Raw genomic sequence first — 13,030 nt, forward strand, 5'->3', positions numbered from 1 at the left:
AAACTATGATCTTATATTTCTTACTGACCACAGAATATTTGATTTTGAATTCAAAGTTTAGAACAAAGTAAAAATTATGGGAGAGAAAATGCAATTCTGTTTGATGGAGAATAAAAGGTTAGAAACTGAATACAATCAAAATATGTTTGGTCCCGTTATTTCTTGTAAATACTTATTTCCATATTTACTTAGAATAGATATACAATGATCAGCCAAAACATTATGACCACCTACGTGTACCTAATAAACAGCATTTTGGTGATGCGTCATGGCAAGGAAGCAATGAAGTCTTGGTAGGTTGCTGGATGGAGTTGGCGCCACATCTGCATGCACAAGTCATCTAATTTCTGTCAGTTCCTGGAAGGGGTGTGATGAGCTCAGACACCATGTTCAGTTCAGATCTGGAGAGTTGGAAGGGGGGGGGGGGGCAGACGGCAGCTCGTCCGTTGGAGATCAGCACTGTGTTCCTGTAACTACTCCGTCGCACTCCTGGCCTCGCGGTATGGCGTATAATATTGTTGAAATATGCCAATGCAGTCGGGAAACATGATTGTCATTAAGGCTGTACATGGTCTGCAATCAGCGTATGGTACTCTTTGGCTGTCATGGTGGCTTGCACAAACTCCACTGGACACACAGATGCCCACATGAATATTCTCCAGAGCATAATGGAGCCACTGCCAGCTTGTCTCCATCCCACAGTACTGGTGTCAAGGAGCTGTTCCCCTGGAAGACGGATTCACACCCTCCCATTGGCACAATCAGACCATGCAATGCTCTGCCACTGTGCCAACATCAAGTGCCGACGGTCATGTGCCCATTTCCACTGTAGTAACCGATATTGTGGTGTTAACACTGGTACATGCATCGGTCGCCGACTGCAGAGGCCCATCACTGGGAGTGTTTAGTGCACTGTGAATGTAGACACACTTGTACTCTGCCCAGCATAAATCTGATTTTATTTCCACCATAGTTCACTGCCTGTCCTGTTTTATCTGTCTGCCCAGCCTATGACATCCGACGCAGTAATGAGGGGGCAACCCAACCTCACGATGTCTGATGTGGGGGTTTGACCTTGGTTTTGTCACTTGTTGAAGACTCACCACAGCATTCATTGAACACCTGACAGACTGTGCAGTTTCCAAACTGCTTGTGCTGAGCCATCACAATCTGCCCTTGAAAACTCAGATCGTGCCCATTCCCCATTCTACACATGGATAGCACTCCAACTGATACAAAATGCACTGTACATGCGTCTGACTAGCAGTTATTCCTCGCCAGGTGATGCTACTATTACCTGGACTGGTTTATATTGATAGGTCAATTTGCTGGATGTTCAGTGTGTATGGTCTGTAAACTATTGAAAAGCAGGGGCATTAGGCTTAACTTGGTAGCTACATTCTACAGACTAGTTCTTACAATAACAGTGCATTGATTTTCGCATCAGGTGAAGAGAGGGCAGAACAGCTCAAAGTTTCTTAAGTTTGGTTATTTTTCTCCAGACTCTTAACGTGTGACAAATTTACATTCCTGGTGTGTGCCAATTTGAGGGCAACTTCCCCTGTTGTAAAGTGACAGCACACTGTCAAAGCATGAAATTACCCTTAGAGACATGTGGCAGACTGAACAGTGGTTCACTCTACTACACTCCAATGAGAATTCAGGCATTCTTTTATGTCCAGTACGTAAGTGGCTATACCTATAAATTTGCTGTGGTCTAAAAAGTATTGAGAAAGGGGTCTGCAACAAAAAGTCATGAAGGATGTTGCAGAACTTTCGAGCAGTTTATTTATAATACTGAAGAGAAAGTCATGTTACTAATTTTCCAGTTTTTATACAAAAGAAGTTTAAGTTACATAATCGGACATTTTCTACTTTTTATGTAAATGCAGATCAATGAATACTTTTATACTCTATTACTGTTTGAATTAAATATAAATCATAAAAGTACAAAATTAAACATTTTGAGAAAAAATGTAATCTACAGAAAATATACAAGATATAAAGTACATGCTATGGAATCAAGGTGCACTTGGTGTACCAGGTGAACCTACTACATCAATAACTTCTGAAATTGCCTTCTGTTTCACAGCTGGAGCATCACCTTCAGCACTCTGTGTACGAGATTCTTCAAAGTCTAAAGATATTGCACTTGGTACAGGGAGAGTCTGAAACATATACATCACTTTCACTTAGAAACAACTATATGGGTACCAGATGGAAACAGCTTAATGAATAAGTGTAGCAGTTCTAATTTTTTTTTCTTTTATGGGACAAGAACTTCATATAATATTTCATCCGATAATCCAAATGGCAAGAAAAATTCACAAGAAAATAATTCGCAATTAGAATTTGTGCTTGCAGCCTCCACCGGACACTGCCTTTTTGTCATAATATCACATAGACTTTCTTCAAGTGACAATTCTACAGTGTTAGAAATGGCAGAGTTAACAGTTAAGAAGATTAGGGGGGGAGAAAGAACGTAAAGCAACAACCATCCACCAGACCTCAACTTAGGCTTTTTGTTTCCCTCAAGTACATTCTCTTTTTCCCTTTCTCACATCTTTTACCATAGTTCAAATGTTTTAAAATTTATTTTATCTTTTCTCCATATTCTGCGGACTGTCCAACTGCCTTTCTTTCCTTGGCTGCAGCTGCTGCATCGCCATTTGCCTCTTCCTTCCATACCTCAAATGGCACTAATTTTTGCCTCGCATACTGTAAATCAGTGAGATATCGACATCCTTTTCTGTCACTTTAAAATTCCATCTGTTTCTGGCATTTTATTATTTTCTCAGTCATTCTGTCTTGTTGTGTATTGACCTGTGTTTCTGGGAGGCTTTCCTGATTAACTTGCAATGGGTACACGGGTCATTTCAAAAGTCCTGTACACAGTGCATGCACAGGCGTTCTGATGGTGTGATCAAGTTGAAATTCATGTCAGTTGTGAGCGAGACTCCAGACGTGATGGTTGTGTATGTGTTTGCTGGTTCGCATGGCTGTGTCATGAGTGATTCAGTCTTAAAATGGAAGCTGAAACAGACTCATCTTGGATTACCCATAGTGACCTGCATTACATCAAAATCGAATCCCCGCATGGAAAGAACCCACTGGAAATTTACAATGCTTTGAGAAAGGTGTGTGGGAATAGTGGAGTGGATCATAGGTTATCTTAGGCTGTGTCCTACGTGAGCGACAGAAGCAAGCGACTTCTGGATACGCGACACTCCAGTGACAAACAGCAGCATTGGGCGAAAAATTGGGTGTCCTGCGTGCGAGCAACCATGTCGCGCTACAAGATGGCTGCTCAGAGCCAACCAGCTATTTCAATAAAACAGCATCCCTAACCTGTAGAATACTGTAGCTGGAGAGTAAGGCTACAGAATTAGGATTAATTAAGAAAATAAAGCGAAAAGGAATGCTGTGCATGAAACTTACAAAGGGAGGAATCTCCATGGAGAATTTCATAAATATCAAATACGAAGATCACCAGACAAATTCTTCGAATGCACTTGAGAAGAGGAGCATTATACTCTCATCAATATATATATTAAAAAAATGCTGTGACTTACCAAACGGGAAAGCGCCGGTAGATAGACACAATAAAAAATAAACAAACACACACACAAATATCAAGCTTTCACAACCCACGGTTGCTTCATCAGGAAAGAGGGAAGGAGAGGGAAAGACGAAAGGATGTTGGTTTTAAGGGAGAGGGTAAGGAGTCATTCCAATCCCGGGAGCGCAACGAGTTACCTTAGGGGGGAAAAACGGACAGGTATGTGCGCGCGCACACACACACAGATATATAAAGACACAAGCAGACATGTGTAAAGGCAAAGAGTTTGGGCAGAAATGTCAGTTGAGGCGGAAGTACAGAGGCAAAGATGTTGTTGAGTGACAAGTGATGTACGAGCGACGGCAACTTGAAATTAGCGGAGGTTGAGGCCAGGTGGGTAACAGAAAGAGAGGATATATTGAAGGGCAAGTTCCCATCTCCGGAGTTCTGATAGGTTGGTGTCAGTGGGAAGTATCCACATAACCTGGACGGTGTAACACTGTGCCAAGATGTGCTGCCGTGCACCAAGGCATGTTTAGCCACAGAGTGATCCTCATTACCACCAAACACTGTCTGCCTGTGTCCGTTCATGCAAATGGGCAGTTTGTTGCTGGTCGTTCCCACATAGAAGGCTTCACAGTGTAGGCAGGTCAGTTGGTAAATCACGTGGGTGCTTTCACACGTGGCTCTGCCTTTGATCGTGTACACTTTCCGGGCTACAGGACTGGAGTAGGTGGTGGTGGAAGGGTGCATGGGACAGGTTTTATACCAGGGGCGGTTACAAGGGTAGGAGCCAGAGGGTAGGGAAGGTGGTTTGGGTATTTCATAGGGATGAACCAAAAGGTTACGAAGGTTAGGTGGACGGCGGAAAGAAACTCTTGGTGGAGTGGGGATGATTTAATGAAGGATGGATCTCATTTCAGGGCAGGATTTGAGGAAGTCGTATCCCTGCTGGAGAGCCACATTCAGAGTCTAATCCAGTCCCGGAAAGTATCCTGTCACAAGTGGGGCACTTTTGGGGTTCTTCTGTGGGAGGTTCTGGGTTTGAGGAGATCTGGAAGTGGCTCTGGTTACCTGCTTCTGTACCTGGTCGGGAGGGTAGTTGCGGGATGCGAAAGCTGTTTTCAGGTTGTTGGTGTAATGGTTTAGGGATTTGGGATTGGAGCAGATTTGTTTGCCACGAAGACCTAAGCTGTAGGGAAGGGACCATTTGATATGGAATGGGTGGCAGCTGTCATAATGGAGGTGCTGTTGCTTGTTGGTGGGTTTGATATGGACGGATGTGTGAAGCTGGCCATTGGGCAGATGGAGGTCAATGTCAAGGAAAGTGGCATGGGATTTGGAGTACGACCAGTTGAGGTTGGAGAGGAAATTCTGGAGCTCTTCTTCACTGTGAGTCCAGATCATGAAGATGTTGTCAATAAATCTGTACCAAACTTTGGGTTGGCAGGCCTGGGTAACCAAGAAGGCTTCCTCTAAGCGACCCATAAATAGGTTGGCGTATGAGGGGGCCATCGTGGTACCCATGGCTGTTCCCTTTAATTGTTGGTATGTCTGACCTTCAAAAGTGAAGAAGTTGTGAGTTAGGATGAAGCTGGCTAAGGTAATGAGGAAAGAGGTTTTAGGCAGGGTGGCAGGTGATCGGCATGAAAGGAAGTGCTCCATCACAGTGAGGCGCTGGATGTGCGAGATATTTGTGTATAGGGAAGTGGCATCAATGGTTACAAGGATGGTTTCCGGGGTAACAGATTGGGTAAGGATTCCAGGCGTTCAAGAAAGTGATTGGTGTCTTTGATAAAGGATGGGAGACTGCATTTAATATATATATATATTAAAAACAAAGATTCCATGACTTACCAAACAGGAAAGCGCTGGTAGATACACGCAATAAAAAGAACAAACACACACACAAAATTTCAAGCTTTCGCAACCAACGGTTGCTTTGTCAGGAAAGAGGGAAGGAGAGGGAAAGACGAAAGGATGTGGGTTTTAAGGGAGAGGGTAAGGAGTCATTCCAATCCCGGGAGCGGAAAGACTTACCTTAGGGGGAAAAAAGGACAGGTATACACTCGCGCGCACATGCACACACACACACACACACACACACACACACACACACACACACATATACAGACACAAGCAGCAGCTTTTTGTGTAATATTTCAATTTTTCCTCAGCTTATTAATTAAGTGTTCTTTGATTACTCAGATTACTTTCAAGCAGTTAAAATATTTTCATGCCAAACTAGACCTCATGATGGTCACGTTGATACCCCGTTTACCTATTTCTCTCCCTTTGTTTGGCTATGAAAATTTGGACAAAATCTCATGGTGTAAGTTATAGGGAGTCTTGTTTTTGCTCTGCTCACACATTTACAAAAACGTATCGAATGTTAATCATGTGATAAAATAGTCATATCTGCGTGCTGTCATTTCCAAAATTCGTCGTTTCGATATCTTGAACCTTTTATGAGATACGATGATTTTTACGACCACTTGATTCCTGAAGGAAAGGTTCAGACGTGGCACGAGCGACCCATCCGCGGATATAACAACCAATATCTCAAGAATGAAGAGAGAGATCATTCCGGTCTCAACTTTAAATACAATTTACATACATTGGTTACATTTCATATGCAATAATGTATGGCCTTAAATACTATACAGAAAGTCTACACAATGTGATTTTACCTCTGCAAATTCTTAAAAATTTTGTGCAGTCGTGTACTCAATTTCGTGCAGCACAGTAACGATGACGAATAACAAAAATAAATTCAGACATTTATCGTTTAAAGATATCAAGCTATAGGTTGCTGAAGAATCGAATTTTTACACCAAATAGTTTTCTTAAAATCGGATGTTAAGTAATTCATAGCTGTCGTGTCCGCTCCACTGCTGTGCAGAGATGACACATGGCTGTCGCTCTATGTCGCGCGTGCTGCAGCAACAAGCTTCAAACGTGTTTGAATTCAAACGTCGCCAGTTGCAGCAGGAGACAGGCAGCGACACAAGTGTCGCTCACGTAGGACACTTCCGTAACTACACCTGCGGTTGTGTTTTGTAGCCTGAACCTGTTGCTCGCTTCTGTCGCTCATGTAGGACATGGCCTTAGTGGTCTGCTCATTTCCAAGAAGATGTAAACACTGAGGACAACCCAAAAGCAGATGACCATCAATGCAACAGACTACACCTCTCATGCTATTGTTAATGACACTTTGAGAGAGGGTTGATGAGAAACATGAGGCAATTGCATACAATGCCAGAATGTCTGTCACTTCAGTTTACAGACTCATACTTGAAAAGTTGAAGAAAGAAAAAGTTGCAGCCTTATTGAATGGAAGGAGAACAGTTTCTGAAAAGGATTGTTGCACTCGATAAAACGTGGATACAAAATTTTGCGCCAGAACTGAAGTCTCAGTCATCGCAATGGCAATGTTCTGACTCTCCATGCCCAAAAAAATTCCAAAGGTGAAACTGATAACGATCTTTTGGTATGATATGAATGGAGTCGTAGCTACAAAAGAAACACCACAGGGGATGTAACATGCGCATACTGGAAAATGTTTCATGCCTAAAAAGTTGTCAAAGAAGGCCTTACATGTTTGCAGCTGGTGTTCTCATTTTACATGATAATGCGAGACTGTATATTGCCCTACCAGTGAGAGAAATGCTCAAAATATATGGATCGGAAATATTTCCCCATCCACCATACAGTTCTGATAGAGACCACCAGACTTTGATTTGATTCCCAAATTGAAGCAACAAGTCTATGGAAAACATTCTGGTACAACTGTTGAAGATTCCCAAGTAACCAGACAGCTCAACAATGAAGGTGCACTACCCAGAATACCGAAGTAGCCAAAATATTGGGAAGCTGTCACAAGCGCCAATGGAGATTATGTTGAAGGCCTGTATAGGTATTTTGTTTTGTAAAATAAATGACTGTGAAAGTGAAACTGGTACTACAATTGTGACTAACCCCATTTTCTTCAGTCCTTTTGTCTATGATGCTATATGAAGGTTCCCTTGGTTCCTGGCTTTAAATCTTTCATTTTGAATCTAAGTTTTTTATTTATTTAGGAGGCTATTGATGAGTGGGGAGTTTTCAGCTAGTGAATTCTATGATGTCTACCCCAAAAGTAGGACTCTTGAGTCTTCTCAAGTAAATTCTCCTCTTGATATAAATAAAATCAAAGCTATTTCTGTTGAAAATTTATAGCTATTGAAACAAACTGCACTATACAGTATTATGTGAAGAACCTTTTGCTGAAATAAAGGAAAAGGCTTTGCCATCTTGTTGTCACTTCTTTTGAAGAAAGTATTTCTCTTATTTTCTTCTGGCCATTGTCATTTTCAAAAAAGACATAATTTAATGGTTTTGACTAACACAAACTCTGAAATAATAATAATAATAACAATAATGATGATGAATCATTTGTGGAGTACTAACCTTTCCTGGATTGAGGGCTTCATACTGATGACGAAGTGTTTGCAGTTCAAATTCACATGTTGCTAGTGCCATTTTTAATTCATACAGAAGAACCATATCACTACGCAATTCATTAAAATGTTGGCAAATGTCTTCTGTTGGCATGGGGTTTAATTCTGCAACATATAACATAGTAATACATGTGACAAGAATAGAATATACAAGTGCAAACTGAAAAGTAAGCAGAGAATTTCAAACATTTAGAAATGTGTGTCTTTTGTGGAGGTAGAATAAAAAAAATGGGAAAATGTGTGTGCTGGGAAAGGCAGGATACATCATATGCGATACTTAATACATAGTACTGTCTTACCAAATATAAGGCTACACATAAACAACACAAATGCAGAAAGATGTCTCCATTTGTAATAGTGTGCACACTTAGTAAATGAAAAAGTTGTGCTTTGGAGCACTGTATAAGATTGCAGAAGCTATGCCCAAATAGTCTGAAGTTTAATTAGCATATCATTAATGAATTTTATATTTAAATGACATTAGTGTTTCAACCGAATGGAAAAAAATAAAAAATTTGATTCCACCTGGAATTGAACACAAGCCCCCCACACAGTGAGCAAACACTCTACCACAGAGTCACACTGCTCACATTTGTACATTCATCTTATTTTAGTATATTAAATGTGACTGGAAAACTTAAAAAGTCTATTTTCTCGAGAATTTTTGACAATTGCATTGAATGGCTTTGGAGGAGGTATTTTTGAGTTTTGAACTTCATGCATCATAAATGTAAAAAAATTACAAAAATCTTGACTGGCATGCGGCACCCTTGCAAAACAAAAAACATTCAACACAAAGTGTTTTGAATAGTGTCAACTTTTAAACAATCAGTTCTTGGGGGCTGACAACTAACTTACCACACCCTTACTATGGCTGGTCCATTGAGGGCTCATAAATTACTAATTTATGTAGGTTCTGGATGAATAATAAGATCAGTACATAAGCAGCAAGTTTGACGAACGCTGACCTAATACTTCACACAAAGCATTTTAACTTTGCACAGACCACTATCAGCTTTGTCCATACTGGCAATATTAGAATCTGTCTGATAGAAATATTAGGGTTAGGCAGAATTTAAATTCCCGAATCCAAGAATTCAGACAGATTGTAGAAGTAATGGCTAATGAGGTATTATTTTACTTTGTGTTTTAAGTACTTGGGGATTTTCAATTTTCTACCATATGCCCACTGGCAATGTGTTACAGACTTCTGCACTGGAACATAAAACTCCATTTTTAACCCTAGAGGGGGATGCAGTCTATATGGAAATTATTTCTACTTCTAGTATAGTGACAGTAATCTTTTTCATATTAACCACAAACACTGTTTTGGAGTATGTGTACTGGCATGTAAATGTAAGTCTGCTGCAAGGTGTTTAGTTATCAACTTCACACAATATTCTTACTTTATGCTTCTGCAGAATAAATATTCTTTATCCACCTTCACTGCAATGCCCCTGAAGATTGCTGCATAGGACAGAATTGAGTAAAACGTGCAAAATATACTAACAACACTGTGAGAGAAGACTTTTGAGTGCAAAGCTGCTAGAACTGAACTTTTTGGTTAACTTGACCACATGCTGGCACCACCTTAGTTTAACACTCATCTTGATGCCCAAGAACTTCACATACTGGGACTCAGTGTAAGCCCCTTGTTCTCTACTTCTAGTACCTGTAAGTCACATTTATTTGTTTGGAATAGCATAATAAGAGTTTTGCAATATTAAGGATTAAAATGTTGGCTGTGAACCAGTTGTAAGATTGTTCCATTATCCTCCTGGCTGTGTCTGATATGAATTTGTATGGATCTTTGATCAATATACTTGTGTCATCAGTGAACATTCCAGTTTTTGATGAGTCCTCCATTGTCTTTTATAAATTATTTACGTAGATCAAGAACAGGAGCAGGCCAAGCACTGAACCTTGCAACACACCATATTTAATGTTTCACCAACTTGAATTCAATCGTATTCCTATTATATCTGACGTGACCCTTGCTTTTCTATTGATAGTTTATGACTCCATTCATACAAGGGAAAGACCTTTAATGCTATACTATTTGCATTTCCCTATTAGAATTCTATCATCTACACTATGAGTTCCCAGACAGTGGTACTTGCGCCACTGGTGGTATGCAAGGATATTGCAGGTAGTATGCATACAAGTAAACAAAACACATATTGAAATAAGTAAAATTATTAATTTACATTACCTTATTTTTAAACTTAAAATGATAGTGAGAAAATTGACTGATAAAATTAGTATATGTGTAATGTTAAACAAAATGAATTTCTCGCAAAATGTTTGTTTCGAACTGTTGCCTCCCCATCCTCCCCTTCATTAGTCGTCGCTGCCTTTGCTGGGAATAATTCATCTTGTTTTGACGGTCTTGTTGATAGTTATTTGGAAGTTTTTGTGCTGCTTCTTTAACTGCTGCTAACTTATGCAGTGTACAAATGTATGACACTGCAGTAGTCATTACACAGTGAACAATTTACCATTGTTATTGTCACACTGTTGGGCATTACAGTAAGTGGCAGTGTGGTATGAAGAAAGCATGTGTCTGGGATTTGACTGTGTGTATTACGAGCTAATTTTTTACTATTATAATTGTGATCAGAAGTTTAACTTGATTATGAAACTTATACATGACAGTGTTTTAAGTTAACCATGAAGTGATTTTTAAGCCAGGAAGCTGCTTCTTTCTCCAAGGAACTAGTTTAAAAAACCTAAACCAATGCTGCTATATCTCCCACAGGGCGATGCTTGCTAAGAAATAATAAGGCACAGGTAAACAAGAACAAGTTCAAATGGTTCAAATGGTCTGAGCACTATGGGACTTAACTTCTAAGGTCACACTCAACCCTCCGTCATTAGGACTTATCAATCAGTAGCATAGTCTTCCCGCCCCAGTATGTGTATTCACTGTGTGTCTGAGAAGTTGTATTATTTTTTATTGAGAAGAGTTTCCCTTTGTTATTGAATCTCTCTGCTGTGATTGTTATAAACACTTGTTCTTGGCAGGCCGGGTGGCCGTGCGATTCAAGACACTACAGTCTGGAGCCGAGCGACCGCTACGGTCGCAGGTTCGAATCCTGCCTCGGGCATGGATGTGTGTGCTGTCCTTAGGTTAGTTAGGTTTAATTACTTCTAAGTTCTAGGCGACTGATGACCTCAGAAGTTAAGTCGCATAGTGCTCATAGGGATTTGAACCATTTGAATTTTGCTCAATATTTATTGCAAATAATACTGACATTCTGAAACAGGTATTGGCAGTTTGTGCACTATACTGAAGGAGACTTCAGAGTTTTAAAAATACTGATACTAGCACAATATATTACAGGGTAGTATTGGGCAATACCTAGTTGTTCCTGTCGAGACTTTGTGATCTGCGGACATGTTAACAACTGAAATAGCAATGCTATATGTATATGACAGAGGAAAGACAGATGAAAGGAATTAATTGTCAAGATGCATTCACAGGAATTGTTTGATTACACATTCAAGATACGTATTCAATAATTAGCTGTAGAAATATTCGCCAAAAGTGTTTAAGAGCAGGGCAATAACACTGCAACTGCTCATTTGTTCGTTTCAGAAACTTAAATTATTTACTGCACAAAAACATAACAGCAATGCCTACCTATCCTCCAAAGCAATGTATCTTACTCTTTTCATGTTTGTAGGAAGCTTCCAGCATAGTGGTAAGTGAAATCCGACATGTACATGTGTACATGCGGTGTAGGAAAGTTCACCAATTCAGTGAGAGGTTCCTTTTTCATTCTTAAAAAATTCCCGCAGTGATCCATCTCTGCTGTAAGTTCTATTAGTACATTAGATGGCTGTGTGTAGAATGCCTTCCAAACCACTTTTTGTCCACTGCTGTTTCCTCTTGCTTCTATTTTTGCAGCATGTAGCAACTGCAGTCGCAATACATGCAAGTTCCATATCATTGAGTATTGACATGTTCACTACAAAGGCAGAGTTCTAACTGATGCGCTCGGGCATAAATATTGTGCAACAATATTATTCACAATAAATATTGAATTTGTGAGGGGCCCCATTACTGCCAGGGGCAAAAGACATTGTCCAAGCAATTTTGGGAGAAGTGGCCAAAGAAATACGAAAAGTTTCATTGGCTGACAATGTGGTAAAAATGAGAATTGAAGATGTGTTCCAATATCGAAGACATTATTATTACGACTCCAAGAGTGTACTTACTTCATTCTTCAACTAGACAAGAGTACAAATGTCACAAATATGGCACAGTTACTTGTTTTTGCATGCTTTTGCTAACATGAAGATAATAATAAGAGAAAAGATTTTAAGTTCACGAACTGCTCAAGTCAAATGCTACAGCAGAAAATATTTTCAGTAAGGTTGGACTTTATTTGTTAAAAGTAGGTACTGCTGGGCAAAAATGTGTTGGTATTTGTACAGATAGGGCCAAGGCAATATATGGTCACTTAACAGGGCTGGCAGCAAAAGTGAAGAATGTTACATCCAACTGTCGAAGCACACACTTTATAACATATCGAAAAGAATTGGCTTCTAAAAAAAGCCTAAAACTTCATACTGTTTTGACAGATGCTCTTAAGTTTGTAAACTGAATCAAGGTAAGGGCTCTAAACTCACGGCTATTCACACTATTGTATGAATATATGGTACGTAAATTTAAAAGTTTTCTTCTTCATTCTGAAGTAAAATGGCTTCTCGTGGCAAGATTACAACCAAATATTTGAACTGATGGCTGATGTTTTCTATGTTTCTTAGTGACAAAAACAATAACATGAAAAAATTTTTTCACTGATGATCAGTGGTTATCAAGATTGGCCTATTTAGGTGGTATCTTTGACAGGCTTCGCATTTTGGATATGGGCCTACACGGACAAGGCACAACAGCTTTTTTAGCAATAACAAAATACTGTCTTTTAAAAGAGAGGTGATTCCTTTTAGATTACAAGTACTGAAC

At 39.8% G+C, this 13,030-nt stretch overlaps 1 protein-coding gene across 1 annotated transcript in view; it reads right to left on the reverse strand.

Annotated features, from left to right (window-relative positions):
- Positions 1-1,818: 1,818 nt before the first annotated feature.
- LOC126484477 (DNA methyltransferase 1-associated protein 1) overlaps positions 1,819-13,030 on the reverse strand; it is a 70,081-nt gene continuing 58,869 nt past the window's right edge. Inside the window, exons 8-9 of the mRNA XM_050108004.1 lie at positions 8,009-8,163; positions 1,819-2,168 (exon numbers count right to left, since the gene is read on the reverse strand). Of these exons, the coding sequence (XP_049963961.1) occupies positions 2,022-2,168; positions 8,009-8,163 (302 nt within the window). The 3' untranslated portion in view covers positions 1,819-2,021. The remainder of the gene's footprint in view (positions 2,169-8,008; positions 8,164-13,030) is intronic.

The sequence above is a fragment of the Schistocerca serialis genome, chromosome 6 (assembly GCF_023864345.2).
Source record: "Schistocerca serialis cubense isolate TAMUIC-IGC-003099 chromosome 6, iqSchSeri2.2, whole genome shotgun sequence".
Lineage (NCBI taxonomy): Eukaryota > Metazoa > Arthropoda > Insecta > Orthoptera > Acrididae > Schistocerca > Schistocerca serialis.